The sequence below is a fragment of the Stegostoma tigrinum genome, chromosome 37, assembly GCF_030684315.1.
Source record: "Stegostoma tigrinum isolate sSteTig4 chromosome 37, sSteTig4.hap1, whole genome shotgun sequence".
Taxonomy (NCBI): domain Eukaryota; kingdom Metazoa; phylum Chordata; class Chondrichthyes; order Orectolobiformes; family Stegostomatidae; genus Stegostoma; species Stegostoma tigrinum.
The window spans coordinates 9,970,006-9,989,983 of NC_081390.1; the positions used below are offsets into that span (position 1 = coordinate 9,970,006).

Below are 19,978 nucleotides of genomic sequence, written 5' to 3' on the forward strand. Positions count from 1 at the left end.
ATATTTGGATAATTATGTGAACAGGAAAGGTTTGGAGGGAGATGAGCCAAGCACAGGCAGGTGGGCCTAGTTTAGGATTATGGTTGGCATGGACTAGTTGGACTGAAAGATCTGTTTCTAAACTGCATGACTCTATAACATTGTTGTTAAAATCTTTAAAAATATCTATCATGAATGACTATAACATGAATATAAAAGCATCAGGGAATGTGAACTTGAATTTTTCTTAACTGAGAAAAAATCCATTTTTCAAATACTGTATATCTCAATTGCCATTGTGTTATGAATGCTTGAGAATTTAATTAGTGCTCCAATTTTGAGCTTCTTGGAAAAACATTGCATAATTGACCTTATACGCTGGCCATATGCGGTCTGACAATAAACTAACTTATTAATTAATGTGATGTGCCCAATCAAGGTGTTCCTCACATTCACTTTCCTGCTCTTTTCCCATAATCTTTGAATCCCCTTGTGATGAAGAATCTGTTTACCTCAGCCTTAAATACACTCAAAGACTTTGCCCCAACAGTTCTCTACGGTAAGAAGTTCCAAAGACTCACAACTCTTTGAAAGAAAAGGTTGGCTTCTTCAATTGGTATCCTTAAGTCTGAGACTATGCCTTATGGTCCAAACTCTTCCATGAAGGGAAACACCCTCTCAAAATTTACCATGTCATGCCCCTTAAGAATCCTATGTATTTCATTGGGCTCATCTCCCACTTTACTAAATTCCAATGAGCAAATTGTCAAGCATTTTTTCAGAAGGCAATCCCTCCAAACCAGGGATCATCCTGGTGAACCTTCTCTGAACTGCCTTCAATGAAATATGTCTTTTTAAATAACAGACCAAAACTGTTCATAGCACTACAGATGTGATCTCGCCAGCACCTCGTACAGTTGCAGTAAGCATTCCCTATCCTTTTTCTGAAGAAGCGACTAGACCCAAAACGTAGCTTTCCTGCTCCTCTGATTCTGCTTGGCCTGCTGTGTTCATCCAGCTCTACACCTTGTTATCTTTTATCTTGCTGTCCCTTTGAAATAAGGACTAGCATTCCATTAGCCTTCCTGATTACTTGCTGTTCGTGTGTGTTAGCTTTCTGTGTTTCTTACACAAGTGAAATCCAAGCCCCTTTTGTGTTTCAGCTTTCTGCAATTTTTCTCCAATTAAATAATTTTCAGTTCTTTTGTTCTCCTTTCCAAATATAACACAACTAAAATTCCAGCATCATATGCCATTTGCCAATTTTTGTCCACTTAATTAACCTATCATTATCTCTCTGCAAACTGTATCTCTCTCATTTCTACCTATAGATGATAGAAAAGAAACAGAGGGGAAAAGAATGCTTTGCTTCCATCCATCCCACTTCAACTGTGCCTGAAGTAATGTGACACTTGCTTGAATTGCCAACCTCAGTTAAGTGTTGAAATGCAACTTAAATCTACAATCTGCTCCTTTAAAAATGAGAGAGCACAACTGAATGACTCATTCAGCCCAGATTCTACAGCTTGGCAAGTATGCTTCCAAAAACATTTACAATTAAGGCTAATGGGTTGCTGTGGTGGAGAGCATTAGGTTTAAAAAAAAGAATATTTTAGACATTATCAGATGCTGCAGTAGGAATTCAGTGATGCAGTAATGATAACCCATTAGAGACTTCAGCAAAGTCAAGTTAAATGAAGCTAATCTCCCATCCCTTCCCATTGGTCTCAGCTTTGATGGAGAGACACTTAACCATATCTGGAATATAACCTTTCTCAGGTTATGGAGGTTTATAAAATCATGAGGGGCATAGATAAGGTGAATAGCAAAGATCTTTTCCCTAAGGGAGGGGAGTTCAAAACTAGAGGGCATATTTTGTCACTGAAACAGATTCACGTGAGTCTGCAGGTGTTCTTTAATTTCAGAGCATAAGTACAATAAGGAAAAAATATGAAATATATATTATATATATGTACATATATGACAATTAGGAAGATCTTAATACAAATACAAAAGTAACATTCAAATCTGTTTCCCAAAGTTACCCTTAAGCAGACAAAAAGTTCCAGTTAACTTTCACTCCCACCTAAACGCTAAGTTTTTATTTAACTCACTTCGCTCAATTTCTTTCCAATGGACTGGAGAGACAGTTTTATGATTCTTTTCTCAGTCTACTGGCATGAACATTTCAAAATTCTGATGGCCTGATCTTCTTCATTTCCAACAGCTTTAAGATTTCTATCGAAGCTCCTTGTTTAGATGCACCACAGTTTAAAATATTTGGCCAGGATGACTGGTTCCCCTGAACTAAAAGCACGATCTTCCTGCTGAAAGGAATTCCGTTCCTTCCAAACTGAACTCTGATTCTTTCTGAATTGAATTCAAAAGCTAAAACTCATGGCTTTTAGGTCTGTTGTAAATATAACAGTATAGACATTCCATCTATTAACACTACAGGGGTCCAGCCCAATACTTGACTGCAGTCACAAGCTTGTTTGGAATTGATGCACTTGGGTCATTGTTTTAAAATACATTCTGACCTGTTTTTAAAAAAAGTCTCCACAGAACTTTTTCACGCAGAGGGCAGTGCATGTATATAATGAGTTACAGGAGGAAGCAGTGGAAGATGGTAAAATTAGTGCATTTAAAAGGCATCAGGGTGGGTATATGAATAGCGATGGTTTAAAGGGATATGGACCAGATGCTGGCAAATGGGACGAGACTTATTTAGGATATCTGATTAACACGCGTGTGTTCAACCGAATCTGTTTCCATGCTGCACATCTCTATGATTATAACCATCCCATATCCATCTGTCTTTACTCTAAAATCTAATCCTTTCATCTTACTTCCAAAACAATAGAAATGATTGATTGCAGAATGTTTTTGTATCCCTCTCTCGACATCCCATGTTTAAGTATTAGACAATACAATTACAGGTCATTTATAGCCCCATATGTAGCTCAGGTACATTTTCCAGATGATACATAATCCACAGTAATTTTCTATGCATCATGTTTGTTACTGGGAGCACTGAACCTTCTTGCCTGATTCTGTGGAGAAATTGGAAATATCTCAAAAGCTGATTATTTTGTTTTGTACAGTCTTGATCATTCAAAAGATAATTTTGAACTGTCAGCACTTCAATAATTTTCAAGAGTTTAAATAAGAAAGGGCAATTGAAGCTTTCTTCTTTCCCAAAATCACTTGTGTTGATAAATGGCAAGTAACAAACATGCCACTCAAATACTAGGTAATGACCGTCTCCAATAAGAGAAAATCTAATCACCACCTCTTGACATTCAATAGTGTTACCGTCACTGAATCCCCCACTGGTCAACATACTTGGGATGACCATTGATCAAAAACTCAACTGGACTTGTCACATAAACACAGTGGCTAAAAGAGCAGGTCAGAACTCACCTCCTGACTCCCTAAAGCCAGACCACCATATACAAAGCACAAGTCAGGAGTGTGATGGAATACTCTCCACTTGCCTGGATGGGTGCAGCTCCAAAAACACTCAAGAGGCTTGACACTATCTCGGACAAAGCAGCCCACTTCCACAAGCAACCACTGCCCCCCCTCCCCACCCCACCGCCACCCTGAAGCTCAGTAGCAGCAGTGTGTACTATCTATAAGATGCACTACAGAAATTCACCAAAGATCTTCAGACAGCACCTTCCAAACTCGTGACCACTTCCATCTAGAAGGACAAGGGCAGCTGATATATGGGAACACCACTACCCGCAAGTTCTCCATTCAAGCCACTCACCATCCTGACTTGGATGTATATCACTGTTGCTTCACTGTCACTGGATCAAAATCCCAGAATTCCCTCCCTAATGGCGTTGTGGGCCAACCCACAGCAGGAGGACTGCAGTGGTTCAAGAAGGCAGCTCACCACCACCTTCTCAAAGGCAACTAGGGATGGGCAAGAAATGCTGGGCCCAGTCAGCAACACCCACATCCCATGATTGAGTTTTTTTTTTAAAAATCATAATTCTTGGAAGACTCTTTAGTATTTTGCATATTTGTCATTCTGTAATGAGAGACGTTTCTTTATATCTTATGAAGGTATTTTATATTAACTGTTATGTTAAACTGTAACCAGTTGTGAGTTGGAACATGGTCCTGAGCTTGAAACTGAGTGGTAGGAAGATGTGAAGACAGAATTCTAACTGCAGTCATCAATACTGGGAAACCAGAGAAGGTCTTAACAAGACAGACAGGCAGACAAGCACATTCACATCGAAGCACATGCACATATGCACACATACACAGACATGTGCAAAGACACACACGGGTGAGGACATGAACACAGAAGCATATGAACACACATAAACACATGCACACACACTGTACTCACAACCAATAAAACTAATGTAACATACAAAATGCCACGCAGGGACAGTGAGAAACATTACAGAGGCCAAACTGGAAGAAAGCTGTCCAAAGCACACACAAACATCAACCAATCACCAAGAGACACGACCATCTCACTGGTCTCAATACACACGGACAAAGAAGGACACGAATTTGACTGGGACAACACATCCATAATAGTACGAGCCAAATAGAGACATGCCAGGGAACTCCTGGAGGCCTGACGTTCCAACCGGAACTCCATCACAAAACACATATACCCGATGTACAGACCACTGAGAAACAGAACCGGAAGTGATGCCAACCACCCCAGCAAACCGAGGCATATAAATAACAAGTGGGACAGAACACCAACACTTCACCGGAGACACACTTACGATGTTACCGAGCAGGGTGTTGAAACATCTGTAACCAAACGCACCGGCTCGGCGAGTATGTGTACAACGTTACACACTGTACACATGGTCATGCCAGGGTGTGTCAGTGAGCTGGTGGCTAACCACCGAACACCTTGTCTGCAACAACAGACCGAGGCAATGATGTCGTGGTTTTGTGTGAATATTTTCTTCTTGCTCTGAAAAGTATGGCAATCATGCCCATTATTAACTTACATTTACAGACATACTCTCTGCTCAGAGCAGAAAATGGCCACATGTAAGTGGTCTTGATTAGCCAGGGTGGGATTGATAACCCAGTCAGATAACCCACTGTAAATCGTGGATTTATAGGGACCAGGGTCAAGAATGAATGTAAAGCCAGAGCTCTAAAGGTCATCACACAACAGCCAGCAGCACAAATTGATCACCGTCTCTAACTTCCCTTGATCTGCCTACTTCAAATGCTCTTGGAGGGACAGGGACACCCGTAGCGCTACTACAGAGGGAGTTCCAGGGTTTTGGCCCAGCAACAATGAAGAAACAGTGACCATAATCCCAAGTCAGGACGGTGTTAGTCTTGGAACAAACTTATAGCTACAAAAACAGCAATTGTTGGAAAGGCGCAGCAGGTCTGGCAGCATCTGTGGAGAAAAATCAGAGTTAACGTTTAGGATTCAGCGACCCTTCCTGAGAACTCAGTGTGCTGCCAGATCCGCTTAGTCTTTCCAGCAATTATTGTTTTTGTTTCTGATTTCCAGCACCCACTGTTCTTTTGGTTTTTATTTGCAAACTTGCAGCTGGTGGGTGATGTACTGCAATACTAGCACCTTGTGCAGGATGCGTGATCAGAAGATTCTTTACTGCCTGCCATGAGGAAAGGTTTACAGGCTGATGATTACCCTGTCTAGCCACACACAAATACAACAAATGCTGGAGTGAGTACACAGCTTCTAGCTCAGAAAAGGGACAGCACCATTGCATTACAAGATCCTCTAAATGGGCGATCTGTGCTTGAAAAAGAAAGTAAGCAATCTTTCTTGGAGACAGTAGGAGCTGCAGATGCTGGAGAATCTGAGATAACAAGAATTAGAGGTGGATGAACACAGCAGGACAAGCAGCACCAGAGGAGCAGGAAGGCTGACATTTCGGGCCTTGGGTCTGGGCCGAAACGTCAGCTCTCCAGGTCCTTTGATGATTCTTTCTTTGACTTGTTTTTCTTCATATGTAAGTGCATTCTTGTTAGCGAACATCTTGTACTGAGTTTTGATCAGTCTACTGCCAAATAAGCATTTATCTTTGAGTAGGGCAGAGGTTTATCCTTGTATGAAACTCTGGATTTGTGTTTCCCCAATATCATTCACCTGTAATTTGAGATGCTGTGTATTTGTCTGAGATGCAGGCTAATATGCTTATTCTGGAGTTTAGAAATCATCAGTTCATTTTAAGGTTAAGTTAAATAATTCAGTAGGCTATTCATTGAAAGCTTATAATCTAATGAGCATTTATGGAATGGTTTACATTAAAGGAGCTTTCTTTAGTCTTTTAGAGACAAGTTTAGCTCTGTTGAAATCAGGTACACTTCAAAAGGTTCCACTTCTAAGCCATGTCTGAAACCAGTTGAGGTTTGGAGAAATTCCATGAATAATGTGATGTCTGAAACATTACCCAATATGGTAAAAATCACTCAGGTGGGTTCTTGTGTCCCTGCGGCAGTGTCCCTGCCTTTGAGTCTGGAGGCCTGAGTTTGAGTTCATCCTGCTCCAGAAGTGTGTAATAACATCTCTGAACAGGCTGTTCTAAAACAAACATCTCTCTGGTTTGATATGGATAGGGACAGCACTGTTAAACCCGCTAAATTTTGTGGCACTAATTAATGTATGAAATGTCCTGACAAAGCAAAACATTTATCTTGTAAAACGCTATGGAGAATGAGCTATTCCAGAATCCACATCAGTACTGAACACCCATTGTTCAAACTATTGCTCCTCCCAGCAAGGACACTGTAATTAACAGATGGATATAATGGCTTATATGCCAGGTGTGACTTTCTGCTCATAGAATCATAGAGTTGTACAGCTTGGAAACAGACCCTTCGGTCCAACTTGCTCATGCCTCTGTTCTTAAACGTGATTGATTTTGGTGTGAGCAAAGCTTAGAGAAGGCATTGCTGAGACTCAGTGGCTTTTTAACCTTGCATGCCTCACTCTTTTTAAGCACTCTGTGATCTGTTTGTCATTGTTTGCTATGATCTGCCCGTGCCGCTTGCAAAACAAAACTTTTCTCTATACTCAGGTGCATGTGACTACAATAAATCAAATCAAATTAAGATGCGCGCAAACCAGTCACACACTGATCAGTTCACTGCTCCTCAGACCCTGCCCACATGAAAAGGAGGTCGATTAGCTCAGATGGCTGGTTTGTGATGCAGCGTAGCACCAATAGTTTGGGTTCAATTCCCACACCAACTGAGGTCACCATAAAGGACTCTCCTTCTCACCTGTCCCCTTGACTGAGGTTAAACACATCTAGTTGTCTCTCTCTCTCTCTGATGTGGGTCTGTAGCCTGATGAGACGATGGTGACTTTACCTTGTGAGAACATTATTATCCGCTGAGCAGCCTGCAGAGAACACCAGATCCCTTTCTAATATGCTGACTGGATATCCCAAATAAACTCAACAGATGTGGCAAAGGGAGACAGTAACAGAGTTAATGTCTAGAGTCCAGTGACCCTTCTCCAGAACTTTCATAATCTGCTCTGTAAAAAAGGTCACTAGACTTCAAATGTTACACCTGCTTTCCCTCCACAGACACTGCCAGACCTGATGAATTTCTTAAACAATTTTTGTTCTTTTGAAAAAAAAACTCTTAATATTTTGAAAAGATTTGCTCAGTTTCTTTCCTGATAGACACACAAGGTGTCCCCACTGGCCTTAGGGTCTCCCCAGAGAAAGCCACAAGGGCCCAGGAGATGTCTGTTTCAGAATCCATTGTCATTTTCAGGGCCATTGCCAAATCGACATGCACTGTATCCACTTAACTGGGAAGGTTCTGTGCAACTGACAACAGAGAAGGACGGATCTATTCCTAGTTTGTGGTGGAAGTACACAAAGGTGCAGAAAGGAATATCGGACAGGACTCTAGCTCTGGAATGGTTAGGCCTGCGGAACTGAGAATACTTGTGTAAGGCCAAAAATAGACATAATCATGACATCCTCTGTGGTGTATTTGTTCACGAAAGGCTTGCACATGATTAAGGAACTCTTTGTTCACAAGAGATGGAATTAACATCTTCAGGGGAAGTTGGAATGGGAGTATTCAGAGCGAAAAACTTGAGAAAGGGATGATTTTCATTTAATTTCTGGCCTGTGCAATGTGAAAAGAATTTCCTTTATAACTCAGTGAGTATGATGTTGTTGGCACCAAACCAAAATAGAGGAGAGAGCTCTGGAGAACAAAAGGGAGTAAGTCATAATCTAATGGTTGACTTACAAGATTTGTTAAGTTTAATTAAACAGTTGGGTGTTCAGCTTTTGATGCAGTCTCCAGTTTCCCCTAACATTTATAAATCTTCCAAACTTTGATACCTCATTGTGTGATGCATCACCTGATAATGCATTCACACCTGTATTATTCCTAAAAGGGGACATATGAAGTCAAAGATAGTAAGAACTGCTGATGCTGGAGTCAGAGATAATGCAGTGTGGAGCTAGAGGAACACAGCAGGCCAGGCAGCATCAGAGGGGTCCCAAACCGAAAGGTCAGCTTCACTGCTCCTCTGGTGCTGCCTAGCCCGCTGTGTTCCTCCAGCTCCACACTGTGTTATAACTCATACAACTGAAGTCAAAGTCTTTTCCTGCACCCTTCAAGGCTGAGATGCAAGAAAACCAAACTCAGAAAGGGAATAACAATTTATACAGCACAGGACAATACAGTGGCTCAGTGGTTAGCATTTCTGCCTCATGACACCAGGGACCTGGGTTCAATTCCACCTTCAGGTGGTTATCTGTGTGGAGTTTGCATTGTCTTTCTATGTCTGTGTGGGTTTCTTCCCACAGTCCAAAGATGTGAGGGCTAAATGGATGGGCCATGCTAAATTGCCCCATAGTGTCTAGGGATGTATAGTGTAGTGAGTTATAGGGGGATGGGTTAATGTGGGATGCTCCAAGGGTCAGTGTGGGCTTTTTGGGCCACAGGGCCTGTTTCCAGACTGTCAGGGTTGGAAGAGGGAGCATCTCCATTGCAACTCTGGCCCTACCAGTAGTCTCTCTTCTCTTGTTATAAAAATTGTTTTCTTTCTGAATTTGGTTTTCTTGTATTTAAGTCCTGATGAGTGCAAGATGAAAAAAATTAAACTTCATGTCTCTTTTATCAATGTTTAAGCTCTGCGCTACCAAGCATACATTGGTTTGTTTCCTATGAAGATTTATTGTGACAGAAGGTGTTTGGAACCCCTATATTCATAATGTAATGGTGCGTTACCATCGAGCAAAGAATTAGTTGCTTCAAATTTTGTTTCCTATTTCTCTAAAAAAAAGGAACTTATAAAAAATAAACTCAGTTTATATTCATCTTTCAGGAAGTGTGGGGCAGAAGTTAGATTAAAAAAATGAATGAAGAAAAGTAAATCCTTAATACAAGTCTGAAGGGCTGATTTAGGGTCAATCAGTCAAAGAAAGGCATAATATTTTCTTGTTCAATGGCATTTTTAATGAAGATTGAATTACTACAGAAGCTGCTTCACTTTAGCATTATCAGGCAGCACTTTTAACCACTTCATAATTAAAGAGTTCTTAGTGATGGCAATCGATCATCATGCACTAAAGAACAGGTTCAAAAGTAATGGTTTCTTCAAATACTTTAAAGTTGTAAGGGAGTCTATGACCTACACCATGAGATTAGAGGCTGAGATGTATCAGCTGATGGGATCCAACATCCAGGAGGGCCTGGGCCTGACTCTACCCCTTGTTGCTAGCAGACCTCTCTTTGTTTCTTTGGACTTAAGAGGAAGGAAGGTTTGTATTTTTATAGCACCACAGGATGTCCTATACACTGTGTAGCTGAAGAAACACTGTTAAATTGTTACTACAGTTTGGTTGGCTGTTTGGCAGCATGATGCCAACAGCGTGGTCACAATTCCTGCAACAGCTGAGGTTACCATGAAGGACTCTCCTTCTCAACCTCTCCCCTTGTTTGGGGCGCGGTGACCCTCAGGTTGACCCACTGCCACCAGCTGTCTCTCTTTAATGGGAGAGCAGCCCTATGGCCTGGTAAGACTTTGGCCACTTTAGCTTTATTTTAAGACAAAAACATGGCAGCCACATTATACAGTTCCACAGCAGCAACACAACTATGGCCAAGCCATCGCTTTACAAAGTGATTCTGCTTGACTGATAAATATTGGCCTGGCCTCAGAAAGATCTTGGGCATCAGAAAGATCTCCACTGCTCTTCTTTAAAGTAATGCCAAGGGGTTTGTTTTTTTTTAATGTCCACATGAGAGGGCAGCTACATCTCAGGGTTTAACACTCCATCCAAAAGATAGTATCGCTGACAATGCAGCTCCCACTTTGTACTGCATTGGAGCGTCAGCTGAGATCAGGCACTCAAGTTTCAGGAGAGGAGCTTCACCTTCAACGTCCTAAACACAGAAGCTAACAAGCTACCAGATGAGCGAGAGCTGCAGATTCACATTTAACCAGGTTTGTTGTTTGCTATAGTTGTACATTAATAAAAGGGTTTATTATCATTGTAACTCTGTTTGCTTTGGGTAGGTGATTGGGACTTGTTTGTAATTGCAAACTAAGCTCAGAAAGGACACATTTAAAATTTCTCTACACATAGATGTGCAGGTTAGGAGGATGGGCCATGCTAAATTTCCCATAGTGTCGAGGAATGTGCAGGCTAGGTGGGTTAGCCATGCGAAATGCAGGGTGACAGAGTTGGAATGGGCGGATGGCTCTGGGTAGGATGCTCATTGGAAGATTGGTCAATGGGCCAAATGACATGCTTCCACACAGGAGGGATTCTAAGATTCTAGCATACATGGTAAACTTTCCTTTGATGCGTTTTGCAAATTATGCGAGAGAGTCTTCTGAACTGTCTCCATCCTCATAAGGAGCTGTCAAGGAGTGAGTCAGCTTTTGAAAGGGATCCATTGAAGTACGTCAATGTTTGCAATTATTTCAACAGCCATCTGAAATTGAGGCAATGTTTGAGTGGGAATAGTGTCTCAGTGATTCCAGATCTAACCTGGAGCAAACCAATATTTGCAGAGGTTCCTTAGTCATGTGTCAGTAATTGTCTCACACTAATAAAGGGTCATACACAGAAAGAATTTGATATCAGATTAAAATTGTCTGTTTGGTGAGATTTCATAGCTTTTACACCCAGAATAAACTTGAATCAGAATTTATGCTTTCTTTCCTAATTTCAAAGTGCCTTTCTGTTAGGTTTTAAACCCAAAATAAAATTGGATACTTATTCTTACCTCCCCCACTGGGACGTGTTTTGAAAAAAGAAAATTTGATTTGAGGGTCCAAACTATTTTCCACTGACAGCAATCCAGACAGATATGTTACAGAGTCATGTCCCTAGACTAGTAATGTTGAGACCCAGGCTAATGTTCTAAACTCAATTAATCTGGAATTGAAAGGAGCTCTTATTAATTTCATCATCAAGACTATCATCAATTGTTGGAAAAATCTATCCAGTACATCATGTCCTTTAACAAAGGAAATTTGCCTTCCTTTCCTGGTCTGGTCTCCATGTGACTCCAAACCAAAGCAATATGACTGACTCTTAATTACTTTATGAGATGGCCCAGCGGGCTATTGATTTCAAGACTAATTAAGGATGAGCAACAAATGCTAGCCTTACCAGAGACATGCACGTTCCATGAACACAGAGACTTAAAAAGTAGGTGCTAGAGTAGGCTATCCAGCCCTTCAACCATGATTTATAGAGTCATACAGTCATACAGTATGGAAACAGACCCTTCAATCCTACTGGTTCATGCTGACCACAATCCAAACCAAACTAGTCCTATCTGCCTGCACTTGGTCCATATCTCTCAAAGGCTTTCCTTTTCGTGTACTTATCTAAATGTCTTCTAAACATTTTAACTGTACCCACATCCACCACTTCCTCAGAAAATTTGCTCTATATGTGAACCACAATCTGTGTAAAAAAAAAGTTTCCCTTCATTTCTTTTTTTAAATCTTTATCCTCTTAACTAAATAGAAAAAAATGCTCCTTAGTCTTGAAAACCCCTACCCTGGGGAAAAGACACCTGCCATTCACTTTTTCTATGCCCCTCATGATTTGATAAATCTCTATAAGGTCACCTCTCAACCCCCTACGCTGCAGTGAGAAAAGTTCCAGTCCATCCAGCCTTTCTTTATGCCTCAAACCTTCCATACATGGCAACATCCTGGTAAATCTCCACTTAGCCTTCTCTATTTTAATAATGTCCTTCCTGCAACAGGGCCTACCACATTCCACTCAGATATAAACACAGAAAGTAAGAGCTAAAGTATGCCATTAAGTCTTTCAACCACCATTCAATATGATCGTAACAGATCATCCAGATCAATCTCCTGGTCCTGCCCTGCTTTCACCACATTCCCTTTGATCTCTTTAGCCCTAAGAACTATATTTAACTCCTTCTGGACAACATTCAGTGTTTTGGCCTCAATTGTTTCCTGTGGCAGAGAATTCCCCTGGTTCAACTGTTTCTGGGAGATGATATTTCTCATTATCTTTATCCCGAATGTCCTACCACAAATCGTAAGACTAGATGCCTTGGTTCTCACCTCCTGCTCAATGAAAACAACCTTCCTGTGTCTCTATCATGTCTAGTCCTTTTAGAATTTTCTATGAGATCCCTCCTCTCATTCAACCAGCAAAAAAACAACCCTCTGGAGGTATTAGTTAGATGTTTCCTTCATAATTAACGTCTGAAGAGTACCAAGGGATTGTTTATGTATATCCAAGAGGATTGATGGTACCTCAGCTAAATGTCTCATCTCAAAGACAGCATCTCTAACAGTGTAGCATTCACAGTACTGACCTAAAATGCCAGCCTAGGGTTTATGTTCAAACTTTTCAATTGGAACTTGAACACACAAGTTATTGACATAGGAAAGATTCGTGCCAACTCAATGATACCATCAAGACAAGAAAAGACTGACATTTAAGGTTTACAGGGCTTCATATAGTTGGGTTTTCACTCAAAATCTGCAATTGCTATTTGTAGATTTGTATAACACCAGAGGACCTCATTTGGCCCCTGGTGCTGAGGCAAACTCTTTGAAACAGCTATCCTCTAATCTCACCTCCATGTTGTTTCCTTCTTTTATGTAAAACAAGTTTCGAATTTCCTTTTGGAAAGAGACTAAGAACTATGTTTTCACTGCACTCGGCACCATACTCCAGGACGTAGCACTGCGTGAAGGAGATTCTCCTCACCTCATGCCTTTCTTGCTTTAGTTACATGTGAATGAGAGCAAGCACTTGGCAACAACCCTGTGTGTGAGCAGGAGGAGGAGTGGGGTTAGCTGTGTGTGAGCAGGAGGAGGAGTGGGGTTAGCTGTGTGCAGTGTTCACTGAGCAATCTGGAATCCCACTTTTGGAAAGTTTACTGGGGCCTAGAGTCAATCAACATATTCTTGGAAGGGAAACAAAGTGTATTGGTAAGCTGAGAGCATTCATGTGTGAAAATGTTGAGGAGTATCTGTACAGTGCAAGTGTGGACCCATCTTTTGGGAGTCCCGGCCTGCTGCACAGAAGCCAAGAATCCAGGGTTGGTTGGTTTATTTGGAAGGAGGGAGGCTGCAGACTGATTAAAAAGAAAGGAATCATTTTGAGAGGAGTCACTGGGGCAGCAAATCTGTTTTTAAAATGAGGGAAGGATAATGTAATGCTGTTAGGGACCAGAACTCAAAGATTAGAAACTTAAATAGAACAGGATTAGAATCATATTGAATTGTGCAACAGATTGCATGGATCATATGGCCCATCTAATTGGTGCTACAATTAGTACTATCACACTACAAGGCTAGTACTATCATATTAGAATCAGTATACATCATTTGGCCGCTCTAATTGGTGACAGCTCATTGAAAGCACTGCCTAATTAGTCCCAATCCATTTCCTGTGACCTGTAATCTATGATAAACAAACACAGTTGTGTATCAGGTCAAGGGCCAACAGTCCAGAGAGATTCCCTCCATGGTTTATGTCAATTGCCCCGTGCATGGTAGACAGACAAAAACTGGCCTCCCATTTTGCTGCCAGGAATCTGGAGGTCCTGGTGGATGACGGGATGGTGCAGAGGAGGAGCATTTTCTCCCTTTGAACTGGCAGACGAGACGATGCCAGCAGATGAGATGATGCCAGCACCTTTGCCTGAGATTGCCACCTGGGTCAGCACAGCCTCCACATGCTGGAAGAACACACAGTGATGCTGAAGTAGGTCAATGGCCTCCTCTGCTCTGTGAGAATAAATGCCACCATCTTTTCTCTGCCACCCAACTCCTACCAAGACGCGTACTCTATCCATCTCAAAACGGTATGCAACAGCTTCCCTCACTCACTCTCACACACCCAATCCCTCTGCCCTACTAACACTGAATGGGCTCCGCACTGCCTGCTCACTTACTCAGCACATCTTCCCCATATACTTACTCTTACTGCAGTAACTTTTCAAAATTGAAACATACTTGCATTACTAACACTTTCCTTCATAACCATTGATTTGAAAGGGAAAGGTAAGCCATTTTACAGTGCTTCAGCTGTTGTTTAATCTCCAAACTTTTCAGTTAGTTAAAATATAAAGCTGTGTCTGACAGGCCTTTCATGGAGAGTGTTTTTTTTACCTGTAAAGACAAGAGGCTGAATTTGCCAAAACTCAATGAGTAGTCAATTTCAGGGTGTTACATGAAGGCTTTCCATCTGTGAGTTTGCATGAGTTATCTCATGTGAACTGCTTACCTCTGTGTATGCACCCAGTTCTATGCCATCAATCACATTCCATCTTGCTCTCAGCAGTAGCAGAAGTACTTGCCACTGCCTGTGCCAGCCAGGAATTCAGCAACCAACGCCGTACATCATGAAAAGAACTGTGGACACTGGAAATCAGAAACGAAAACAGAAATTGCCGGAAAAGCTCAGCAGGTCAGGCAGTATCTGTGGACAGAAATCAGAGCTAACGTTTTAGGTCCAGCGATCCTTCTTCAGAAATGATGGTAGCCAGCAAAATGCTGGTTTATATGCAGGAAGTAGAATGGGAAGAGGGTTTAGGGAGTAAACAAAGAGAAAGAAGAACAGTTGGACAGACAAAGGAGTGGATAATGAACAGCAGCTAATGGGGGCTGTTAATGGCTTACAATGTGTAACTGTATAAAGTGCCCGGCTGTGCACCAAGTCAACCTCTACCATCCAAGGGAAGAGTACACATTGTGGCAGAGAAATGAGAAAGGACAGCACAGTGGTGGCATACTGACAATCCATTCCACATAAAAGCGCACAATTGGAAATGCATCATTACCTGCCCAGTTGACTGCTTCCATGTGACTAAAGTTACACATGTTACCCATCCCCTGTCCAAGGGAGTGCTACTATTTCCCTTAGACCAAATGTGTGACATCGCATCTCGTCATCGTTCAGGACTGCCGGTGGCCCACCTCCCTGATTGGCAAGGAAGGACAGTGCTGGCTGCTGACTGAACTCTGTGCAATTCCTGACTGACCCTTGTCTGATTGCACTAGACGTGTAGGACTGGCCATGGCACAGTCCGCAGCCTGTAATATTAGAGAGCCACTGCCCCTGACTGTACTAAGCACCCAACTGTCCAAGATCAAGCCCCTTGGCTAACATTGGACAAAGCCCCTGATTACTTGTGCCAAACCATCTGGATGATGACAGTCTGCCTGGACGTAACTGAGGGCTACACCCCTTAGCCTTTGAGTCGTTATCAGTTCATTTGAAGCACGTTCACATTGGCACATGGTGCATGTTTGGCATTGATGCAGCATGGTGCCATGAAGCAACAAGCCCACTTCCTTCACTGATCACGGCTGGCAAACATGACAAGCTGCCTGGCATTGTGCCCGTGCTAAGACGCAAGACAAAGCAGAAATACGGTGAGCCTATAGGGCCTGAACAATGTGATAATGTGCAAAAAGATTAGGCAGAAATGATGAGAGGACCCAAGCAGGTGTTCCAAATGGTTCCTTGTTCCTGTTTGCAAACTGGCCTGGCAGCAGAATGATAACGCAGAATGTCAGTGTGCTGAAAGTGCAGTATCCAATTGGATAACTGTATTCTAAGTGAGTCAGAGAGGTGCCACTATGATGTGGTGTGTCTCATGCCACCTCTGTGGATAAGGATGTATCAGCTATTACCCACGAGAATGCCCCACGTTGCTGGGGATTGCTAGCCAAGGTGGTGGTAAATAGTGAGCTGGAATCGTGAGATACCTGCTCGGGTGGAAATGTTCACCTTCGAGTTCCCATGGGAGATGAGTAAACTACATCTAACTGTGACAAGGATTGGTAATAATTAGATTTTAGTACTTGAAAATAGGCCTCTCACCTCTCATGAGTGAGATTCTCATCTCTGTTCAAATCATCCGTGCAAAATTGGACTTACTTTTTCCTGACTGAATCAGCATTGCCCACACCACCCAGGGTCTGGGCAAATTCAGCCTCAAGGCATTCTGTTAAAACAATGTATGATGTCTCTCTTCTATCATAAGCAGTGATTCCACTCTTGCCTTCATCCTTTCTCTCCCTTGATAGTCAAATCCTCAACCTCTTCAAATATATTAAATGGCTCTTCTGCCACCACTTTCTGTGAACCTATTGACCACAATGAAGTCTATATTCCCTGCTCTGCTGTCATACCTTTCTTTTAAATTCCACTCTGAATGCATCTTGTGCATGCCACACATCTACACATATCAATAAAATCCTCTTGAGTGTTCAAACTTCTGGTTAACACAATTTGATCACCCTTTGGTGCCAATACATTTTACTCGGGTTGTCTATGTAAACATTCAGATGCAGTTTTGGCCTCTGGTCTCTAGATGGTGCAGTGGAGTATATTTCTGGGATGTCTCTCTATCTTAAAGAATCTATGCATCAGCTCACCATGTTAATTTACCGTTACATCAGACATGTCTCCAAAGACCTCTCTCAATTCCTTTAATGCTGGCCCGAGAAGCTGAAGTTATATCTGTGCCACGATGAAGTTAGATGGGCAAGTCATTGGGAAAGAAAGGTGAAGAGCATGCAAAAGGCAGCAGAAGGAGACAGTAGGGGGGTTACGTGAGATTACAATATCATGGCAGTTGGAAAAATTCAGTGAAACGTAAGCTATCTGCTTTCGTAGAAAACTTTTACAAAATTTTTGAATGATAAGTAACTCAGAAATGTTGGCATTCTAATGGATTTGGGTATCCCTGTAGGGAAATCGCGGATGTTAAAAAACAGGGTATGCACTCAATTAGAAAGGCAAAAGGAATATTTGTTGCTGGCATAAAGGGAACAGAGTACAAGCTAAAGAAATATTTTAATTGTTTTCCAATGTTCTTAAGATAGTTAAGCCATGCTGAAATGCTGCATACAGTTTTGATCTTGCTACTTATGAAAGAACTTGATTGTCCAACAAGCTGCAGACGAGATTGTCCAATGAGGACAGATTGAGTAAATTAGGCCTTTAATACCTGGGATTTAGAAGAAAGACATCTCATCGAAATTTACATTCTTAAGGGATATGACAAGTAGGAAACCTTTTCACTGAAGGGCCTGTTTCCTTACTGTATACCTCTATGATTCTGCTTAGCAGAAAGAGAATGAGCAACACTGAAACTGAATTACATCAGCTTGAGATAACAAGGTGCAGAGCTGAATGAACACAGCAGGCTAAGCAGCATCATAGGAGCAGGAAGGCTTTCGTTTCAGGCCTAGATGAAGGGTCTGGGACAGAAACGCCAGCCTTCCTGCTCCTATGATGCTGCTTGGCCTGCTGTGTTCATCCAGCTCTATACCTTGTTATCTTGGATTCTCCAGCATCTGCAGTTCCTACTATCTCTGATACATGTCAGCTTGCACAGGCCAAGGGTTGAAGTGCATGTAGGAGGAATTGGAGCTATGAATTGAGAAACAGTCTGACCCCCAGGCTTTACAATAACATTAATGCATATCAATCAGACAATATTTTTGCAGCGTCTCACACCCAATCTCAACAAAGTGAAGAGCCCTTATATCACATGACTTCTCAACTTTATGGTCTGTGAGTAAAGCAGGGAGAGAGGGCTATTAAAAAGTCTGTCACAAGCTAAGATCTCCCACTGTAAGATGGACAGTAGCACTGCAAAGCCTCTTTCACCATGGATTATTTATAACCTCCTTTCCGAAGACACTAGAAACCTGCTTCATTTCTATTCCTGTGACAGACGATCAATGCTTTATTGCTGAAGAAATCAATAGATGAGGGCTTTTACTTTCTGCATATCCTTGGGCTGACGATTTGCAAAGGAAGTCTCCAGACAGAGCAGAACTCCTGTCTGGTTATGACACGGGCATTGCTGCTGCTGAAACCAATTGCTCTAATGGAACAGCCCTTCGGGATGAGCGACTGCTCTGTTACATTATACATCTCCTGCCCAGTGAGTCTTCAGTTTGTATAACAACTGAGGGTTAAAAAAAAATCTCTCTGGCAGGGAATGTTTCATTCAGTCTGATCGTTGCATCTTGCAAGAAAAGCTTTTTCTCTTGCTCAGTGGGGATCTTCAGCAGGACGAGATTAATGTTCCCTTGAAACTTGTACATAAAATAAATAAAAGCCAAGCTTGATGATGCAGCAAGACCTAATTGTCAGATAAATTAGCCAGTTCCAAGACACACTTTAATATTGGAACAAACTACTCACCAGCAACCCAGCTCACTGACTTTCAGGGGGTAAAGTATACTGGGGTGAATTTAATATTACAGAGAGGGGCTAACTGTTTTCCCGCCTCATTCCCTTTTAAGCTTCCAAGCCTAGTTTATTGCAAGTTACCCTTCTGTTCATTCTCTTCCTGCATCCAAATAATTCATTCTAATATGTGCCATCCCAGTATCGGTATCTTAACTCGGACTTAATCCTTGCTTCACCTTTTGCAAAAAAGCTGGTCTGCAAATCAATGGCCACATCAATGGAATAGCAATCTCATGCTTTACAAGGAACAAAATGATGAAACAAAGGTGATTTCTCATCCAGTGTTAGTGAACTGCACAACCACCAGTTTAATTGTTACAGCAGTGCCTGAGGTATCCTCTCACCTAGCCAAGGCAAAGGAGAAAACAAGCAAGATGATATTGCACTTACCTCTTCTAACCTGCCTTATCTTAGGACTCAGCATGCTCTTATTCCTCTGTCTCCTTGTTTAAAAGACTCAGCATATCGTCATTCTCTCCTCTCGCACTCTGTTTCACCTCCTGGTACCATCACCCATTCACCAACACACTCCCTCTGGTCAGCTGCACCAGTGAAAACTGTTGTGCCATCCACTCCCACTGACAGTCCCGGAATGATGTCTCACATCAGGCTAAATAAACCCCTATGCATTATTTATTCGGCCCTGAATTAATTCTGTTCCAAACTAACCATTAAGTACTTGAGAGATTACTGTTGATAAATCACGGCAGCGCACACCAGGGAGGCTGGTGAATCTCTTTCCTAATTGGTCCAGGACCAATATTATTAATATGCCTTTAATATGACACAAGCAGCAGTTGCTTGTTGTCCAGCTAATGTATGCAGTGACTGCGACATGAATTGATTCAATGGGCTGTGTGCACACTTGAGAGGAGCAGACACACACACACACACACACACACACACACACACACACACACACACACACACACACACACACACACACACACACACACACACACGTCAAGATGGACATCGAGGTGATAAGCCAGCACATTGTGTGAAATAATCAACATTGTCCCTGTAAGAAGAAGGCATGCATTTCCAAATCTTCTTCTGCATGAATGGGTTTAAAAGGGTTAATAATAGTGGAACACCGTGGACAAACCTTCTGCTTAAACAAGACGATTTCAGAGCATTGCTATTCCTAGTGCACATTATTGTGACTAGTTTCCTGGAAGAGCTAATAGATCTATCATGTTGCATAGAGTTCACAGCACAGAAACAGGCCATTTGGCCCATCTGGCCTATGCCAG

At 41.9% G+C, this 19,978-nt stretch overlaps 1 protein-coding gene across 1 annotated transcript in view; it reads right to left on the bottom strand.

Annotated features, from left to right (window-relative positions):
- The window catches only part of LOC125467627 (rho GTPase-activating protein 22-like), a 305,993-nt gene extending 286,788 nt beyond the window's left edge, over positions 1 to 19,205 (bottom strand). The window contains exon 1 of the mRNA XM_059640302.1: positions 19,113 to 19,205. Within this exon, the coding sequence (XP_059496285.1) occupies positions 19,113 to 19,146 (34 nt within the window). The 5' untranslated portion in view covers positions 19,147 to 19,205. The remainder of the gene's footprint in view (positions 1 to 19,112) is intronic.
- Positions 19,206 to 19,978: the final 773 nt, after the last annotated feature.